Here is a 19,300-nt window from a genome sequence, read left to right on the forward strand (position 1 = left end):
CATTCTCTTCAAAGAACCTGAAAATCTTAATACTGGAAGGGATCCCTGAAAAAAAAGTGAAAGTGTTAGTCGCTCATTCATGTTCAACATTTTGTGACCCCATGGACTGTAGCCCGCCAGGCTGCTCTCTCCATGGAATTCTCCAGGCAATAATACTGGAATGAGTAGCCATTCCCTTCTCTAGGGAATCTTCCCAACCCAGGGATCAAACATAGGTCTCCTGCATTGCAGGCAGATTCTTTACTATCTGAGCCACCAGGGAAGACCAAGGGATTCCGTTCTTCTACTCAGTACAGAAATAATCTGTATATCATTCCTGATAAATAATCTGCATGCCTCCTGTGAATTGAAGTGCTCTACTCAACAAAGGAATCTGTCATATTACTGAAGACTCTGGGCGTTAGAAATTTCTCCTAAGTCAAATGGAAATTTGCTTTCATGTAAGTTGAATATATTGGTCCTAGTTGTGCCTCCTGGAATCAACAAAATTTGACAAAAATCACCATGTTCCCACTCTTTCTATCTTACATTTCTGTTTAAACAAAGCTTTTTATTTAAAACAAGAATTAAAAGAAATACAACACTTTGAAAACATCTACTCATCTATGCATCCATCCATTCATCTGTCCATTTCCCTCCCTATTCATCTGCCTATCCAGCATATATAGACACCGTGCTAAGTACTGTGATAGAAATGAGTAAGCAGCAGCCTCTTTAATGTTCCTCATAGTCTCAGTCGGTCCTGTGAGAGTGCTGACACTGCAAATCATAGACAGAGTGGAGAGATATGGAAGGCACTGGCAAACATTGCAAAGTTAAACATTTGACATGATAAATACTCCACTCCTCTTCCCTACATGTGAATATAGGCAAGTGGCAAAATACTTGTCAGTCAGTTCAGTCGCTCAGTCATGTCCAACTCTGCGACCCCAAGGACTGCAGCATGCAAGGCTTCCTTGTCTATCAGCAACTCCTGGAGCTTGCTCAAACTCATGTCCATCGAGTTGGTGATGCCATCTAACCATCTCATCCTCTGTTGTCCCCTTCTCTTCCTTGTGGAACTGCCCAAACAATCGTACCCATTTTGCCCAGAAACCAAAATGTTGCTGCAGGCCCCTGCAGAAAACGCAAGGCCTAGATTATAGCACTACTTGTTTCTCCATGAAGCAGAAATAGAGGGGGAAAAGTAACTGTAAGCATATAGTGTCTACATTTTAAAAGCAGTTCTGCTCATGACTTAAATATTCTGGCATACTCCTCTATCTAGTATGTGTCCTCAGGGTCACCTTCAAGGCTTAATTTTAAGAAGAGAGCAAGAATGAGTTCAGCTTTGATCTGAATATGAATTTAGGTAGCAATGAGTTGGTGATGACATTTCTACATCATTTTCTATATTTCAAAGGACAGTGGGAAGGTAGACCTTGACTTTTTGATTAATGCTGAATCCAGTCGACTAAGGTGCATTAAGATGACTGGAGGCAATATTTCTACAGAAATCATTCTCCACTTCTGTAAAGTCACATCAAAGTAGCAAAGATTTTGGTTATTGCTAAAGCATTATTTTTAATGTCACTGGTAAAAAATAATTTCTAACTCAGGGTTCTGTGGTTTTTCCAACTAATTCAGGGCAATCAAGCCTTTCTGAGATCTGTCTCTCCTGAGCCAAATTTATTTCAGAGTTCTTTATAAAAAAGAAGTTATAAGGGGCATTCATGAGGTCACTTGTTTCAGGCAGTCTGAATTACAAATTAAAGTCAAGCAGTGGGTTGAGCGTTGTAGCAGAGTAGGGAACCTGGATGGGGAAGACAAGCCCCAGGCCAGCATATCTCAGCATGTGGTCTGTGGAGCTCCGGCATCAGAATCCCTGACTTGCTAGTTCAAAATGCAGATTCTGAGGTTCCATCTCAACACCAACTAGTTCAACTCTCTGATAGCAGACCTGTGGGAATTTTTTTTAAAAGGCATTCTATTAATAAGTGATTTTTATATCCTCTAATGCTCTCAAAGTGTGGTTCCTGGAACAGCTGCATTAACATCACTCAGGAATTTGTTACAAATGCAAATTTTCATGGAGGGAGGTCCAAGAGGGAGGGGATAGATGGATACATCTGGCTGATTCACCTCATGGTACAGCAGAAGCAGAAACTAACACAACATGGGAAAGCAATTATACTCCAATTTAAAAAAGAAAAAACAACCCATAGATTCTCAGGCCCTACACTGGATACTCTGAGGGTGGGTCCAAGGAATTTATGTTTTAACTCTCCAGGAGACACTGACATATGTTAAAATTTGAAAACCAGTGCCTCTGGCATATACAGCACCCTCCATAAAGAACTATGTGAAATAGGGAAGTACCAAGGATTAGTATGTTAGGGTCAGACTATAATTCAGACCAAGCCTCTCGCCTTGACAACAGGTCCTCTAGGGGACTAACTTCCAGGAAGAGAAGAGTTAGGACATGTGATGGGCTTGATATTCCTCAGAAAGGACAAAATTTGTTTTATCTCTATTCGCAAAGTATCTGGTGTCTTTGAAGTGTTAAACCAATTGCATCCTTTTCAGCTGATGTCACCTGAAAAAGGCAATGCTGACATTTGACCACGAAGTGACCTTCTTTCATTCTGAAGGCCTTTGTCCTCCACCCTCTGAAACACCTACATTGCTCATTTTAGTCAAAGCCCAGGCACCTGGGCACGTATAGAGAAGAGCCCCAGAGAGACAAAGTGCTGAGGTTAACTGAAGATAGGGGCTTTTTAAAGAAGAATGTTACAGCTGAAATGCACCTCAGAGTCTTTCCAGAACTCTGTGTACATAAGTGCAATATCCAGGAAGGAGAATTGTGCATTGACATTTAGGTTGAAGTTATAGCTAGCTACTGCACAATTAAAAATGCTACCTTCATTAAGTACACCATGAGGTACCTTATTCATTCTTGGTGATGTATTCACCTACTAAATAAATATTTATTGGATGCATATCATGCACTGGGCACTGTGCTAGGGACATCCATTAATGCCCATGACTGTCTGCTCTGGCATTAGACTGTCTTCACGTCCAGTACTTCATCGATACTTCACTGACTCCACCACTTAACTAGCTGTGAGGACTTGACCCTTCACAGCTCAGTTGCATCTTCTTAAAAAAAAAAAAAAAAAGAAAGGATAATGATACCTATCTCTAACAACAGTTTTGAGAAATAAATGTGTTAATACTTTTGAAGAACTTATTACAGAGTCATAAAGAAAGGGTCAATAATTTTTAATTTCCCTGGTGGCTCAGCCAGTAGAGAATCTGCCTGTAATGCAGGAGACCCGGGTTCAATCCCTGGGTCAGGAAGATCCCCTGAAGAATGAAATGGCTACCCATTCCAGTATTCTTGCCTGGAGAATTCCATGGGCAGAAGAGTCTGGTGGGCTACAGTCCACGGGGTTGCAAAGAGTCAGACATGACCGAACGACTAACACTTTCCCTTTTCACCAAATAAAACTAATATTAATAAAATTAAAATAATAGATTTGACAAGTTCTGTTCTAGATAACAACTGCTTTGCAGAAACTGCTTCCAGAATAGGATCTTTCCCCTGGTGTGGACTGCAATCTGCTTTATCCTTTCAAAACCATTGGAGAAGGCACACTTCATTGGCTCTTGAGCCAGACTGAGATAATGAACTCTCCCAAAACAACAAACTAAGCAACAGCCCACAGATCCACCTCCCTTTGCACCTGAAATGTAAGGAAATGTCTTGCTTCAAGCTTCACCAGCCTTTGTGCCTCTCTTCGGGGCCAGAGGAACTGGGCTCTAGGCATTACACAGGGTTTTCTCTTCAGAGGCAACACACCACTGCCAACTTGATGCCAAACATCACAAGGTGTGATGTTTAAGAAGCTAACAGTCTAGGGAGCAGCACTGGGCCTTGGGAGGCAGGGTTCTGAACTGTAGCCAGGGCAGGACATCTTGCCTCTAGAAGTACCTCTAGCAGTGTTCCCCAGGGTTCATGTTGACCACTTAGCTGTCTCTGTCTCTCTCTCTCTCTCTTTTTTTTTTCCAAATGTAACTTGGCAAATGACTTACTGTGGTAATAAGGAGGCCTGAAGGTCTTATCAGCAACCCCCCATCGAGGTGGGAAGATGACAAAATCAGCAATGGCCACTCCAGGGCGTACAGACTTGGCAGTCAATACCGTGAAAATGGATGGGTCCTGGGAAAGGAAGGACAAAAAGAGCCTGAAGACATGATGAAAGGGGAGGTGACCAACAATGACACACATCCCGCATGCTGAAGGGGTTTTCGAGTGACACTGTAATTTCTGATCAAACTGCAGGCCAGGCTACGAAGTCTGGGCTTGTCATCGAGGTGCAGTAATCACTCATTTGACTTTCCCCTCTTGCTGTGCTTGAAGCAAAATAAATTAACAGCAGCCAAGGGGATTCTGAGCAGCTTTTTCACCCTGCTGAGCCCCCATTTCATGTAAGTACTACCCTGTGGGTCTGAGAACCAGCAGTGCCTGCCTCCCAACCTCAGGTCAGAGTGACTGGAGCTGGCATGTGCTGCAGGGAGCTCTTGGCAGAAGGGATGCTCAGAGTGAGGTGGAAATAGAAATAAAATAATATCTGAGTGTTGGGATAGATGTAGGATGCACATCTCTTTGGAGGAATCACTGAGATTCCAGACGGTATCTTCATGGCGTTTTTATCCTTGTTTGACTCTCAGGCCTAAAATATTAATACATCACTCATCTGGGTGGTGGCAGTGTAGAGGGGAATAGGTTGGAGGACAATATTATAATTTGAAAAGAATGTTAGACTCTTTCAGTGTTTGTAAAGAATGTTAGACTCTTTCAGTGGAAAGATTGAGATTCAAATTTAATGGCAATCAGTGTGATCAGGTCTGCTTTCTGATGTCATGTGAGGGTTGGGGATTCAAAGAGGACTGAACTCTATTCCTGGCCCTTCAGCACCATTGGTGGTGGTGACAAGTGTGTGTGAAGGGGACAGAAGGAGTAATGAAACAAGTGTCTGAAGAATCACAGCAAGGTGCCAAGGGCGATCTATCTTTGTAAATAGAGATCCAAAGGGGTACAGAGTGCTTATCTCTTCCTGAGAAGATCAGGGAAGGCTTCACAAAGGAGGTGATATTTGAGGTGGGTCCTGAAGAATGAATGCAGAAAGAAAGAAAAAGAGCGGGAATAAGAAAGGGAGCGAAGGAGGAAGGTAGGAAAAAAGGAAGGGAAGGGAAGGAAAGGAAGGAAAAGGCAAAAAGGCATTTTAAGCATAGAAAACAGGAAAGACATCAAAATGCACAGAGATTTTGTTAAGAAGCAAGAAAACTAAAGCCCAGAGTGCATTGGCAGGAGGGAGAGAGGCAGAGATGGTCCTGGGAAATAAGTCCAGGGCCAGATGGTGACGAGCATAGGACACCACGCTTCAAAGCTCAGACTTAATCCTAAACCACAGGGAGCCTGCAAAGGTTTGTAATGTAGCATTAGATAGATCAGGTCTGAATTTTGGGAAAATGACTATAGCAGCAGTACAAAGGAGAATGTCTGTGTAAATGCACGTCAAGAAACCCTTAATGCTGCGAGAATGAATACTTCTTCATCTGTCATGAGAAATGATCTGAAACTGTTAAAAGGCAGTGAGGCTCAAAAAAAGCTCTTTCAGTGTCTCGGGATCCTTTTTTTTTTTTTTTTTTTTGCTGCTTTGGGCATGATGCCTCGTTTTCTTGTCTCTTGGTTTTATCAAGTTGCTGCTCTTCAGAAAGGTAATTTTGAGCCCCGAGAGGTAAATTGAACTGGCTTAGAGTAATCTTTCTGTCTTTGGTTCTCTGACTTCTGCTTTAATTGTCCCTCCAGTTTGTGGGTTAAGTTAATCTATTATGCAAAGTGAACTTTCCCCCAGGATCTCAGAACTAGCACTTTATCATGAAAGTGGGTCCTTGGGGGCCTGCACTGTAGACTGGGGACCTATTTGCAGCCCCTGATTGAGTGAAAAATATGACCGAGTTCATACTCTAGAATTTCTTTGGTTTAAATTCAAGCACTGAATGTTATGAGTAACTTCAGAAGAGAGCTGTCAGTCCCATCTCAGCTAAAAAGAGCCAGGAGTAGAAGTTCTGAAATGGGCAGGCAGACTTTTGGTATTTATGAGGAGGACAGAGAAATTCCCAAATTCAGGAATTTTCCTTTCTCAATACTCCATCACTGATATTAGCAGTTGGTTTTCTTATTGGAATACATTATCTAGAAGGAAATCGTGTTCTTAGCCATGAAGGAAAGTTACTGTGAACACCCTGTAGAGAACTGAGCTGTGTGGCAAGGTGAATGCTGAGTGTCTAGTCTTGATCTCCCTCTGGTAGGTTGTTTACTCCATCACTAAAGCCTTGCAGCAGATGATTCAAATTCCTGTCAGCACAATGACAGATGACTTAAGTCTCAGGCTTCCAAGGCAACACTAGAAAGGCTGAATCTGTGAACACCAGGTGTCTACTGTGGACCTGTCCAGCCTAAAGGGACCCTCTCCCCAGGGTTCCTCCATGGGCCAGACTTACCGCATGGTCAAAGGCCACTGAATTGATGACCATAAAGTTCTCCAAGTTGTACTTGTAGGGGGTATAATTCCCATGCCAAGCCACAACATTGAATGGGGAGACATCCTAAGCGAAAAAAAGAAAAAGCAGGAGAGGGTGATTTTAGCACATAATGCTTTTGTAGCTATGATTCCTCAGTTTGTACTTGGCATTACTGTCTCTTGATTTGATTCTATTCGCATAACTTAATAGTACCATTCTTTGGGAGAAATATCACCCTGAATCATCTTATGGTTGCTTCACTTTCCCTCAAACTGTCCTCCCTGAGCCACTGACCCTATTCTTCCAGTACATCAGTTATAGCTGCCTCTGATCACATGTGCAGCAGAAGCATGGCCAAGGAGTGCCTTTTCAACAATACTAATGCAATGGTGAGAATCTGTGGATGCCAGCAATTCTTTGACAACCTAGGCCACCATCTGGGTTTCCCGGTGCTGAGGGCAGGCACTGGCTGCAACTGTTCTCCAAGTAACTACTGCTCAAAGGAGCGCCTGGTAGATGTGGTGCCTGGGTTGGTGAGTGAGGATGGTGAGGAGTTCTCTAAGAGTCCCAGCCCCAAGGACTTGAGATTTCAGAGCAATCCTAAGGTGATGCTTCTTGGGTCTGCCCTAAGAGAGGATCAGTGTTCTGCTATAGGAAGGTAGTTAGGCTAGCGAGTTCAGGTGATACAGTCTATGGAGATCAGTCTCCCAGGGCACAGATCATGGCACACAAGGGAGAACAACCTTCATAGATCACTTAGAAAGTGGAAACCCATGGAGCTGCTGGCCGCCTCTAGAATGGTGCTTCTTTGTCAAATGTATATCATATACAATACAGGGAATATGCTTTAAATGAATGTGATTTCCACACTGAATATCCAGAGGTTATCATTTATGCCAGGCTGGAGTAGTATCTAAGCATGTTCATTTTAAACAAGCTACCCTGAGAATTTCTGATGCAAATGGTGTCTGAATTACATTTTAAGAAATCCAATCCAGAGAATATGAAGGTGACTATGTATCATTGAGGATGGCAATTAACCCTCAGAAGTTAATTTTAAATGCCAAACTCATTAGCCTCTGCTGGTTAGCATACCTTCTAGTTGCTGTCCAAAGAAAATAACATGCCTTAGCAACATATAAGCAATAAGTTAAATGGGCAAAAATAAATCAAATGAATAATGGTAAATAGAATAGATCTTTGGATTATTTTTATTATATGGTTACTGTATTCTACTACATTATATATCCAGTAAATTAAGTAACAATGTATATTACATATTATATTATTATTTTAAAATTATTATTATCTATGCCTTTGTTTATCCATTAAGATTGGTCATGTTCCGGGTGGTATGGCTGTAGACAATGCCTTTGCTTATCTCCTGAGTTTACCAGTCTGGTGCTATCAACCAAGTCAAAGTAATTAACTGAGTTTTGCTTGTTTTCTATCAGTCATTGCTTGTATTTGAAATATGGTGACTACTGATAAATATAAGTCTTAGATGAATGGCTATTAATTAATTTTCTTTTTCAGGCCATACTACCATGCCTGTTTATTATGTTCCCCCCACCTTTTATAGAGACCTAGATATTGTGGGGTTTTTTAATTGCTTGATGAATAGAAACAGCATGACCTTTGGAGTCAGAAAGATATGGGTTTGAATGCTGATTCTGTCATTTACTGTGACATTTGGTAAGTTATCACTACCTGGACTGTTTTCAGGACTACAAACAGGGCAAATAGTACCTTATTATAGTATCTTAGTGATGTAGTAAAGATGAAATAATGTATGTAAATACTTAACACAAGCCCTAGCCATCAGAAGGTGCTTAATAATTATTCATTCCTTCCCCTGCCTGTCATGCCACTTACTTTACCTGTCTGGCAGCAAATAGCTTGCCCTGGTATTTATTAATCACAGTGTAACCACCTGGCACTTGGCGATCTTCATACCAGGCAACAGGTATCAAGAAATCACGAGGATTGGCCAAGCCATTGGCTCCTAGAATATAATGATGCAAAAGTCTTTTAGACACTTTTGAAATCACACAGAAAAGATGCCACTGTTGCACAAAGAGAAAGGGCTTTCTTCTATGTCAAAAGCCACTCCACAATTTGCTATCCTTGTTGAAAGACTCATTGGAATCCCAGTCTGGTACCTTTTAAGGAGGACCCAAGAAATTTGGTCAGAAAAAAGAAATCCTGAAAATATCATCACCAGCATTACCTCCTAAAGTTGTAGAGTGAATATGGTTTATAAACATTTTCCATGCATTACCTCATCACTATAGGGGATGGGAGGGGAAGAGAGGAAGAGAGTACAAAAGAGGAAAAGGGAAGAAACGATAGAATACCAGACCTTTTTTCCCAAGGAAACTCTGACAGCTCTAGAACTCATCGACAGTCCTTGAGAAGGAGGCTACACACTGTAGCCTCAGGTGCGCCTCTGCTCCTTAGACAGCACTCAAAATCAATCCACGTCTGCACCACTGCTCTGCAGCCTGAAAATCTGTCTGCCACTGAGGGAGACCTGCCTGCTCACCTTTGCTTTGTGTGTGTTCCCTCCAGAGAAAGAAAATAAATCAGAAGGCCAGAAATGAAAAATCTAAGTGCAAAAACATAATTTAACTCTGAGAGAAGAGACCTAGGGAGTGTTTTATCATTTCTAGTTCCTGGGGTTAAAAAAAAAATAGGCCCCCAGCTGGTTAGTAAATTATATATATTTTCCAGAGGGTACATGTGGCATGGCACCCGGAGGCTCTGCTGGCTGTGGAGCAGCAGGAAACCAGACCAAAGTGGGAAGAGCGGGTGGAGAGCAGGATGACAGACGGCCCACCACGACTCCAGCTGCCTCTCGGCTGCCTCCCACCTTCCTCTGACTATCTGGATCCCCCAGGGGAGTGACCAGAAGGCACACGCTGGGCTGTCCCTGTTTTGCTCTAAAAAAATCTGTTGACAAGGAAAGGGAAGAGCTGGGAGGTGTGGCCACCACCTTCAGCAAACAAGCCAAAGATGAAACCAAGGGTCAATTTCCCCAACCACTCCTGTCACTCGAGAGATGGTTTGAGAACATTCCCTCCTACCACCTTCACTTCTCAGACCCTGCTCTCTTTGTCTCCAGCTTGCCAGAAGAATCGGGGGTAGGGGACCTTGGTTCACTTTGGAAAGTTTTCATTTGCCTCATGGAGGCTGTGGTTTCTAGCTCCTTCACGGCACTGAGTGAGGCACGCTTTTTGACTCTTAAGTATGTAGATTTTGTAGAAGGTGCTCAGGAGGAATGTGACATCCATAGACTGTCTTTCTTTCAGTCCATTTCCCCTTTCCATAGCCACATAGCCCCTGCCATTATTATGGTTTTTCCCATTTTATTGTCTACTCACAAGCCACTGACAAGCAAATGATCTCCCTTCTATCCACAAAATCCATTTCCACTTGTACACTTTTTCTTAAACTGGTCCCTTTCCTCTTTATTTTTCCTCAACTTTTCATCAAGGATTAGTCGTATTTTATGATTGCTATGAAGCTGTTTCTGGAAACTTTGGCTCACAGTAACCCAGACTTTATATCCTCTAGGGTGTATAGTGTATAACCTGAACTCTAGTACAGATTGTCTTGCTCTCCAATGGTCTGTATGCTATTCTAGAGAAAGATTTATTGTGGGTTTGGCTGGATTGTTCTCTGTATGCGTGTATGTGATGGGAAGAGGCTTGTGCCATCCTTGATGTGGTTCTGGTCATTACCGTCAGCACAACATGGGAACTGGGACAAGCTGATGAACTGGTGCACTGAACAGCTAATTAATGAAGCTATCATCTCATCAAATGGGTCAACTATACCACCTGGAGCCTCTGAACTTAGAGACCTGAAATAAGAAGTCTGTGATTGCTCAGGGGGCTCTAATATGTTCTGAAATTCCCATCTACACTTGGTCTGGAGAAGAAGTTGTCTAGAGAGGAAAGTTGCAGTTTGAGTGAGATAAGGAGGAGAGATGGATGTTTAACTTTCATGCAATTATTTGTGTCCTATAGTTCAAGTCAGGCTTAGAAGCCTGCATTGAAGATTTACCAATTGGTCCCAGGTCAGGCAACTCAAAGTGGACTCCATAAACCTCCAGGATGTAGCCTCTAGTCTCCTCGAAGACATCGATGCTGAACCGCATTCCTCTCTGGAACAGGAAGCAGACACTGGTGTGCTCTCACCAATACTTATAAAGAAGCTGCCCAAGAGCTACAGCCAATCTCACATGCACAAGTAATTCTATAGTCTGCTGAGCTATGTTGGAGAGGTGACCAGCTGAAAGATGAGTTAAAAAATTTAACTTCTAATCACATATGTGACCCAAACCAATTCTAGCCTACACTTTCACTGGGTTCAGAGATAACAGTGCCCTGATTTCACCAAAATTTAAAGAAATCCATCTTCACTGCCTTCTGTCCCCTCCAGAGTATCATCCAGAGTGTGCATAAATATTCAGGAAAGTGAATTGACAATGTTCTTTGCTTTGTGATTGTGTGCTATTTTAAAACAAAGTAGGCACAGAAGCCTGCTAATCCTTCTACACAGGGAGCCTTCTGTATAACTCAAACTCCCTCCCCATTGCCCAGACATGATAGAGAAATTTCAGAGTTAGAAATAGCAGCAGCTGCAACATCTGATTGCTCCCAAATTAGGGAGAAGCTGGGAGGAGAGGGGGACACATCACCAACCTGAATGACGCAGATCTCGTTGGGCTGAACAAGCATCTTGCCAAACTCGGTGTAAATGAGAAGTTTCCCTTTCTGGGGAACTACATAAAAGACAAGACAGCAATGAGTAACTCTTTTCATGTAAGAACCACTTCATGAAGAGTGAAAGGCTTAAGGGTGGCATTTGCTTTTTCAATCCAAATGAAAAGTGCTTCATTGAGTTTTATGGGGGAAAATGTCAGAATTGACAACTTAAGTTGGCTATTTCTAGAAAAGCATGAATGAAAAAATTGACTCTGCTTTTTTCTTATTTTTGGTTGCCAGCTTGTATTTGCACAGTTCTGTGGCTTGACCAGAAAGGGCAGCAGAAATAGGATGGAAAAAGACCCATCTCTGATAGTTCCAGCAGGAAGCTGGCATTTGCATGTCTAAGGTTTACATCAAAATGTTCATTCCAAAATATCAGTACTAAGATCATAAAAAAAGAATCAGAAAAAAAAAAGAATCAGGAGACCAGAGAAATCCCTACTAGATTTTCCATCTTCACAGTTTCATGAAAATTTGTATTTATATTGCAGATATCAATGACAGATGATCTTTACTTGGGTAAGTTTGAAGGCAAATAGAGCTATCTCAATAAGTTAATCACATGTTGATTTTACCCTGTATTTCTTTTAAGTTGCCCAGAGCTTGCAGATCAGAAAGGCCCAGAAGAAACGAGCAAAGATAGGGATACCAGGAAATAGGGTAGGGGCTTGAAGGTACAAGGAATCTTTTCCAGACCACCAATTACCTTTACACCTCAGTCTGTAGACTACATTAAATAAGACGAGTTGAAAGGAAAGTAATATGTATATAATTAAAAAGCAGCTTATAACTAGGGATCAATTATCAATGAAAGGGTTTGAAGTCTTTAAAACTCACCAATCAAGAGGTCTCCATCTGAATTGTAAAAACATCTGAAACATATAGAATAATTCCTATGATTTTCTATTTTAACAATGTCCAGACAAATTAATTCACTGCACAAATTATTGCTCAGTAGATAGGCTAAGCCAGGCTTAGTGCTAGGCATAAAATGATGAGCAAAATGACCTCATCTCTGCCTTCATGGAGCCTTAGAGTCTAGTAGGAAGTCAGACTGCAATCCAACAATTACAGAACCATCTCATAAACTGTAATGGTGCCATAAAAGTCCAGTTCAGGGAACTGAAAGAATGATGGACCTGATCTAGTCTGAGGTAGCAGCCAAGGTTTCCCTGAAGAGGGGATGTTTGACTTGAGATCTGAAGAAATCATCTAGGCAAGGATTTGGGGATGGGAGTGATATAGAACATTTCAGGCAGAAGGCTGCTCTGAGGCAGGAGGGTGGATGGAAGGTAAAAGGAACTGAATGAAGGCTAATGTATTTAATAGCTCAGGTAGAGAGAGAGAGGAGGTGCCTCATATCACACTGAACTCTGAAGGACATCTCTAGTGTCTTGTCACAGGGCCATGATCTTGGCCCTGATTCATGGCTCAGAGAAGTTAAATGACTTGTCCAAGTTCACTCAGCCAGGAAGAATGGACTGGGCTTTGAACACAGTGGTCTGGTTTCAGAGATAGTGGGCAAAACTGTTATGATACTCTGCTTCCCAAAGAACAGGGAAAATACCTTTTATATAAAAGGTTTTCTGATTGAAAAAAAACCCTAATATGTAAGTTCTCCTATTCAGGATCTTTAAGTTTACACAGTTATTAGTCTGTCAGTTTGACCTGCCACCAACAGGTAGTCCTAATGGCTGCTCAGGTAGTATGACTTCGGACTCAAGAACAACCCTGGGGAAACTTAGAAGTTAAGGAAATTCTGACTCAAACCTGGTTAAAGTCGAAATGCTTCTTGGACTACTCCAGCTTTCAGTGCCCCATTATTCCTTTTCTGCTTGCATTGTTATGTGACATTCTTGCTTCCCAGGTGGTGCTAGTGGTACAGAACCCACCACCCCTCACCGTCACCCCCTGCCAGTGAAAGAGACATAAGAGACACAGTTTTGATCCCTGGGTTGGGAAGATCCCCTGGAGGAGGAAATGGCAATCCACTCCAGTATTCTTGCATGGAAAGAATTCCATGGACAGAGGAGCCTGGCGGGCTACAGTCCATGGAGTTGCAAAGAGTCAGACATGACTGAAGCAACTTAGCACACACGCATAGGACATTCTTATTTATGTCACAGGAGTCGGTCAAGATAGAAATGCTCATTTATTGTCATTATTTTTAAATGTATTTTAAGATTGCTCTAGGGTTAAAAAAAAAACAAAACAGTAACAGAAACAACCACCCAGGCTTCACCCTCTGGGCAGCAGCTCTTAGGCAAGGGGGCTGACCTGCTGTAGGTCTGAGCACTTACCTATTCCCCATGGAGGTGTTACAGAGGAAAATGTGGACAGCAAGCCCATTGTTAGACCTGATGTCTCCAGCTCCACACAAGGTGTGCAGGCCCTGGGAAAGACCCGCACAAGAGGGAAGGGTGAATGCAGCCAGCCCTCCCCCAGGTCCCTGAGAATCAGAGGCAAGTTCTACTAGGGTCTTCCCTTTGGGACCAGGCTGCCTATGGGGAGCCTTTTACGTTTTGTAGATGGCAGCCCACTCTCATTGCTAGGCATGACCCTAGATCTGGATTATCTTAATGGCTCCATCAGAATTGATCTTAGAGAACATCAATTCATTACTTGACGTTTTATCAGTGTAGTGCTTAAGATCACCCTGAAATAAAGTTTCCTTTGGAGGTAAATTTAGGCCTCTAGGAAGCTTGGGGAGGAAGGTTGCAGCACTAGGGCCCAATGAATGAACCTCAGATAACACATCACTACATGGGCAACTGTGTGCTTACAGAGAGGGTCAACCCTAATCTTTCCAGAACAGGGTGGAGGAAAGTATTCTGACCAACTGTAATCCTCTCTGCTAATAACCCACAGTCCCAAAGACCTTAACACACAGGCCTTTCTGAAAGGAGGGAGCTCTGCTCTCTAGTTCTCGTAATTCACCCAGGGTGAGGGATTTCTTTTGGTATTTTAACTCATTTTGCAAGTTTGGGGCCTGTTTAGATGAGTCTTGCACAGGGCTTGGAGCATTTAATATGGATAAAGAATTTAATAGGATACAAACAGTTTGGCCTAAGGCTGGGTACCTGGACTCTTCCCTAAGTAAGCCAAGGACTGAGGTTAGTCTGTAGAACCCTCCCCCGGCTTCTTTGAGCCCCACCTCCTTATAGCTCCTGGCCTTTCCCCTACATATGCTTTCTCTGAGCACAGATGTTCCAATATTCACAGCACCTGTAACTAACAAGCAGAACTTCTAATCTTCATTGTACTAACCGAAGTTGCCACCCTGAGTTGATGCTATTCTAATCTAGGGATCCATTTTGGAGAGTTCATGACCTTGGATGAGAAAAAAAATGATATATGCATTTCTCAAACCTCTGACTGAAATTTATCATTTCCTTGAATTAATGTGAATGAATGTAAGCAACAAACCCTAGTGGTTTTAGAAGTGCCTGTAATAGTATAGTTGTTTCAGATATCTCAAAATATCATTTATGCTCATATATTTAATAACCATAGTTATTAGATCTTTTCATAGATCTTGTGACTTAGTGCATTAAAAAGGCAGCATATATATTACTCTAAAGCAAGCCAAATTTGTTATTTGAATATTTTTATCATTGTATTTCAATATAATTGGCTACTTTGTAATTTTATGTAATTTATTTTATGCATTTAAAAACACAGGCTTCCAGACTATCAAAGAAGTCCCTGGAACAAAAAAGTTTAGAACCCCTGTTCTAGCCAAGAACAAAGAAACCTGAAGTCGGTAAATGCTGAATTTCCACTGGCTCTTTGGAGATGTAAATAATTCACGAGTGCCCTTTGGTGTCAGGGGCCATATGGTGCTGGTAAGTAAGACATCCCTTGGCCAGCCTGGAAGGCAGAGGCAGGTGGTGCTGTCTGCTGCCTGACTCCAAGGCTGCTTCTGCTTGGCATCCAGCCTGAAAATGGCTGTATCGCCCACCATGGGAGAGAAGAGAGTGGTGGGCAGGTGTGGATAGTATGGACTTACATTCACGAAGTCCACTTTCTTCTGAGAGGCTTTTGGAATCTCAAATGGTTTCCATCGCAGCTGGAAAAAAAAAACACAGACACATACAGGAAAGTTATTTCAAAAGGGGAAACCATTGACTTTCTAAATAAATCGCATAAAAAGGACAGCTGCTCCCTCTGTGAGGCTCTGACGACTTGTGATTTTGCTATTTTCAATTTAATAATTATCCATCATTTCCTTAAAGGGGCTCAGTTGGGTTTTGTGTGGGTAAGCAGGGTGGGTGGGTGTGTGTGAGAGGGTGTGTGTGAGAGTGTGTGTGTGTGTGAGAGAGAGAACAGTTAACCTATATGTATACATACTGTCTTCATTCCTTAGCATTTTAAATTACAAAAATATAGAAAAATCACTGTTTCCTATTTCAGAAGCTATTTCTTTTAACATTTTGCTCAGGCACATCAGTGAGTTTTGAATGATGCTGCTCTTTGTGCTATTTATAATCAGCTCCCTTTCCTGGTGTGGCAGCCTCAGTATGTGGGCTCCTGACACTGCAGGGGAAGGTTCTAGTTCTTACTTCCAGCCCTTGGAGTTTTGAATTATTTCTTTGAGAGAAAGAAAAAATTGAGATTGCCTTTCGTAAGTGCAGTACCAGGTTCAGTTTCTTCACCAACCCTGTGCTTGTCCCCAGGCTGCCTGACAGTTCAGTTTAAATCACAACAATCTTTAATTTAATAATGAAATGATCTAAGCAAGTGGGAAATAAAATCAGCAGGTCTGAGCTCTACTAGAAGTATCAGCCCAGCACTTATTAATCAACTTGGCAGCAGGTCTGACCCAGGCAGGTTGGCAGCTGATAGCCCTCCAGGAACCTCAGAACATTTCATGGAGGGACCTGCACCCCAAGGGCCAGCTCCATTGGCTGCAGTGCCTGGTCAAGGCAAGCCAGGCTGAGCCTCCAGGAGGTCTTGGGGTTCAACTCATTCTGTAGTCCAGAGAGGCAGCTGGGTAGGGGAGGAAACAGCGAAAAGGCAGCTCTGGGATGATTCTGCCTCTCTGATGCACACAGTCAGAGAGCAGCCTTTACTTCTTAAACACAAACCAGGATTGTCACATTCTAGGACTACCTTAAAAGAATGTAAGACATTGATTTGGAAAACATTGAAAGCATGCTTCAGAAAGAAAGAAAAGGCTTAATTCCACTAAAGATATTTCATGGAGGAGTTGTGGGACCTGAGAGCAAGAATCTAGGAAAGGGTTTCTCCTCTCAGACTCTATTGACATTTTGTGTCAGATAATTCTTTGTTGTGGGGGCTGTCCTGTGCACTGTAGGATGTCTACCAGCATCCCTGACCTCTGCTCACTGGATGCTGATAGCACTCCCCCAGTTGTAACAGCCTCAAATGTCTCCAGACATCGTCAAATGTCACTAGGGGACAAACTTTCCCTGGTCGAGCACCATGGACATAGGAGGATATTCCCCCGACATCAGCCAGGGCCAAAGCTAAGTGCCGCAGGCTTGTTGAGGGAGGTTTTGGTCTACCACAAACCATTATGTGCTGCTCTCTCTTTAGTAGTAGCATGGAGTTTGTAACCCAGGAAGATTGCCTGGAAGATCATACAACCTAGAATCCTGATCCTAAGAAAGGTCATCATTCTAGATTTCCCAGTGGAAAGGATTTACTATACTTGGCATATCACAAACAATAATAAAGACCCCACAGTGGTTCTGATAAACCCAAAATCCAGAAGAAGAAGCGAATTTTGGGTCTTCTTCAGGCAAGAGGTTTGGTGCAATATCATGTTGAATGTGGGGAGGTACAAATTTGAGGAGAGGATAAACAGGAAGAGGCCCTGGAGTAGAGAGTGGAAACATCTACTAAACGCGGATGTTCAGACTAACTGCATGCTGTGGAGCAGAAACTCTCTGATCCAAGGCCAGCCCAAGGGCACTGTGCACTGGGCTGACCCAGGAGACATGGGTTCTGTTGCTCCCTCTGTTCCTATTTATTCTGTGACTTCTGGAAAGTCATTTCATTCTTATTAACTAATTTAGGTCTATAAATTTTTAGCAGTTTATTTTATTCATACTGTATATTATTGCTAAAGAGCCTCCCCCATGGAATGCAATTATTAAAATTTCAAAGACAATGAAATCCATTGGAGCATCCAATACAATATCTTGACTATTGCGGATATTAATATATTTGTACTGAATGATAGAATGAATGAGCAAATATAAGACACTGAGAACATTGCTAATATCTCAAAGAACAAGACTAAAGCAAATTTGTGAGACTTTTGGAAGTCCAATAACATTCAGGCAATAGCTAGTAAATTGAAAATTGTTTTTAAAAGTCTTAAGATTGTTTCTAAAATATAAGTCAATTCTTTATACATGTGAAAACCCACAGTTTTTCTATATCCTTTCTGATTTTCTGTTCAGTTGTTCTATCAACTCTTGAGAGGTGTTGGTGTTTCCCACTATAACGGTGGATTTAATCTATTTCTCTTTTCACTTCTATCAATACTTTACATATTTTGCAACTGTGTTCTGCAAATTCTACTGGAAAATAAAGTTTTGCTTAGTATAAGTGAGGTGGTCAAAAATAACTTGAAAAGCATCTTCAACAGAGACTAAAGTTAGAAGTAAAAATTCTTTCAATTTATCAAAGAAGAAAGAGAATCCGTGGTAACATTTAATGATCAGGATTCAAAATTTGTGCTCAGGGATGTAAATGAAACTAGAGAATTGGACTCAGTATTTCTAAAGTCAGAAGATTGGGAGGTATACTGGATGATCTGAGTATCACCTCCCACAGTTGGTTTCTTTGCTTCACTGAGAGTCCCTCCAAAGTTGCACTGGTCTCAACTAAATTGTATGAGTTGGATACTCTCAACAACATTGGTGGATTAGAGGTAAACATATTGCTAGAAGTTGGTAATATCTATTCAAGAATTTGGAAGTTACTTATAGATGCAGTTGTGGTCACAATGTACAAACAATTGTTAACAACAGCTATGGCTAGGTGAGGCTCAGGGTAATTCACTACTGAGAATTTCAGCCCAGACTAGAAGAGATAGGGGAGGGAGATAAACTAAAACAGTGGCTCATTAAGTTCTTTGGAAAACCTAGAATTTGAGGGAAATGGCAGCATAATTTACATGGCAAGAAATCAGGCTTTGGGTGACTCATTGGAGATCTTAGAGGTAATAAGTAAGAACATGGGTAAAGAAGATTTAAATCACTGTACTTTGTTTAGACTTCTTCTTTTTTTTAATTGTTTAGACTTTTAAAAGTCTTTCAAGAGAAGACGAAAAAAGATGAGCTAGTATTGTATTTAGATGACACTTGTTCATGAACAGAAACCTGGATAGTTGACCTTGCCCTTGAGTGTAAAGCTAAGGGCTTTATACCCTTTACTCAGCACCCAGCATAGAGCAAGGAACATAGTGGTCACTCAACAAACAGTTTTTGGATGACGTTTAATTCTCACAACAACCTTCTAGGACTCCCATAATTTAATTATTATTTCTATTTTATAGTGACAAAACTAATGGTTTAGAACAGTTAAATTTCCTTTACTCAAAACTGATGCTAACAATCTCTCAACCTCCTTTAGTAATCTAAACCCTGAGCCCTTTAATCTCAGCTGTCTTGATCTGCTTCCAAAACCATTCATGATCTCCATGGCTCCTGAACCCAGGTTTTGGCTCCTTTTAATGGCCTTGTACTTGGTCTTCTAATCTGGGCCCTTATCTACTGCTCCTCCAGGGCTGAGTTGCCTCGGCCTAGTCTAACTCCTGGGACCCAAATCCTGCTAAGGTCATTCAAGGTCAGCATTCCTGTCCAATCCCTATATATTCACTTATTCAAATAATTTATTATCCCTCTCCACATGCCAGGTTTTGTGCTAGGTACCAGAGGTGAACATGATAGTCTCTGCCCTTGGGGAAAGAGAAGACCCTG

General features: G+C 41.8%; 1 protein-coding gene across 1 annotated transcript in view; it reads right to left on the reverse strand.

The window, feature by feature from the left end:
• HGD (homogentisate 1,2-dioxygenase) overlaps positions 1-19,300 on the reverse strand; it is a 42,595-nt gene that overhangs the window by 4,387 nt on the left and 18,908 nt on the right. Inside the window, exons 5-12 of the mRNA XM_065942757.1 lie at positions 15,355-15,414; positions 13,646-13,737; positions 12,183-12,217; positions 11,280-11,359; positions 10,639-10,738; positions 8,451-8,575; positions 6,550-6,654; positions 4,075-4,201 (exon numbers count right to left, since the gene is read on the reverse strand). Coding sequence (XP_065798829.1) covers positions 4,075-4,201; positions 6,550-6,654; positions 8,451-8,575; positions 10,639-10,738; positions 11,280-11,359; positions 12,183-12,217; positions 13,646-13,737; positions 15,355-15,414 — 724 coding nt within the window. The remainder of the gene's footprint in view (positions 1-4,074; positions 4,202-6,549; positions 6,655-8,450; positions 8,576-10,638; positions 10,739-11,279; positions 11,360-12,182; positions 12,218-13,645; positions 13,738-15,354; positions 15,415-19,300) is intronic.

Source organism: Muntiacus reevesi, chromosome 8 (genome assembly GCF_963930625.1).
Source record: "Muntiacus reevesi chromosome 8, mMunRee1.1, whole genome shotgun sequence".
Lineage (NCBI taxonomy): Eukaryota > Metazoa > Chordata > Mammalia > Artiodactyla > Cervidae > Muntiacus > Muntiacus reevesi.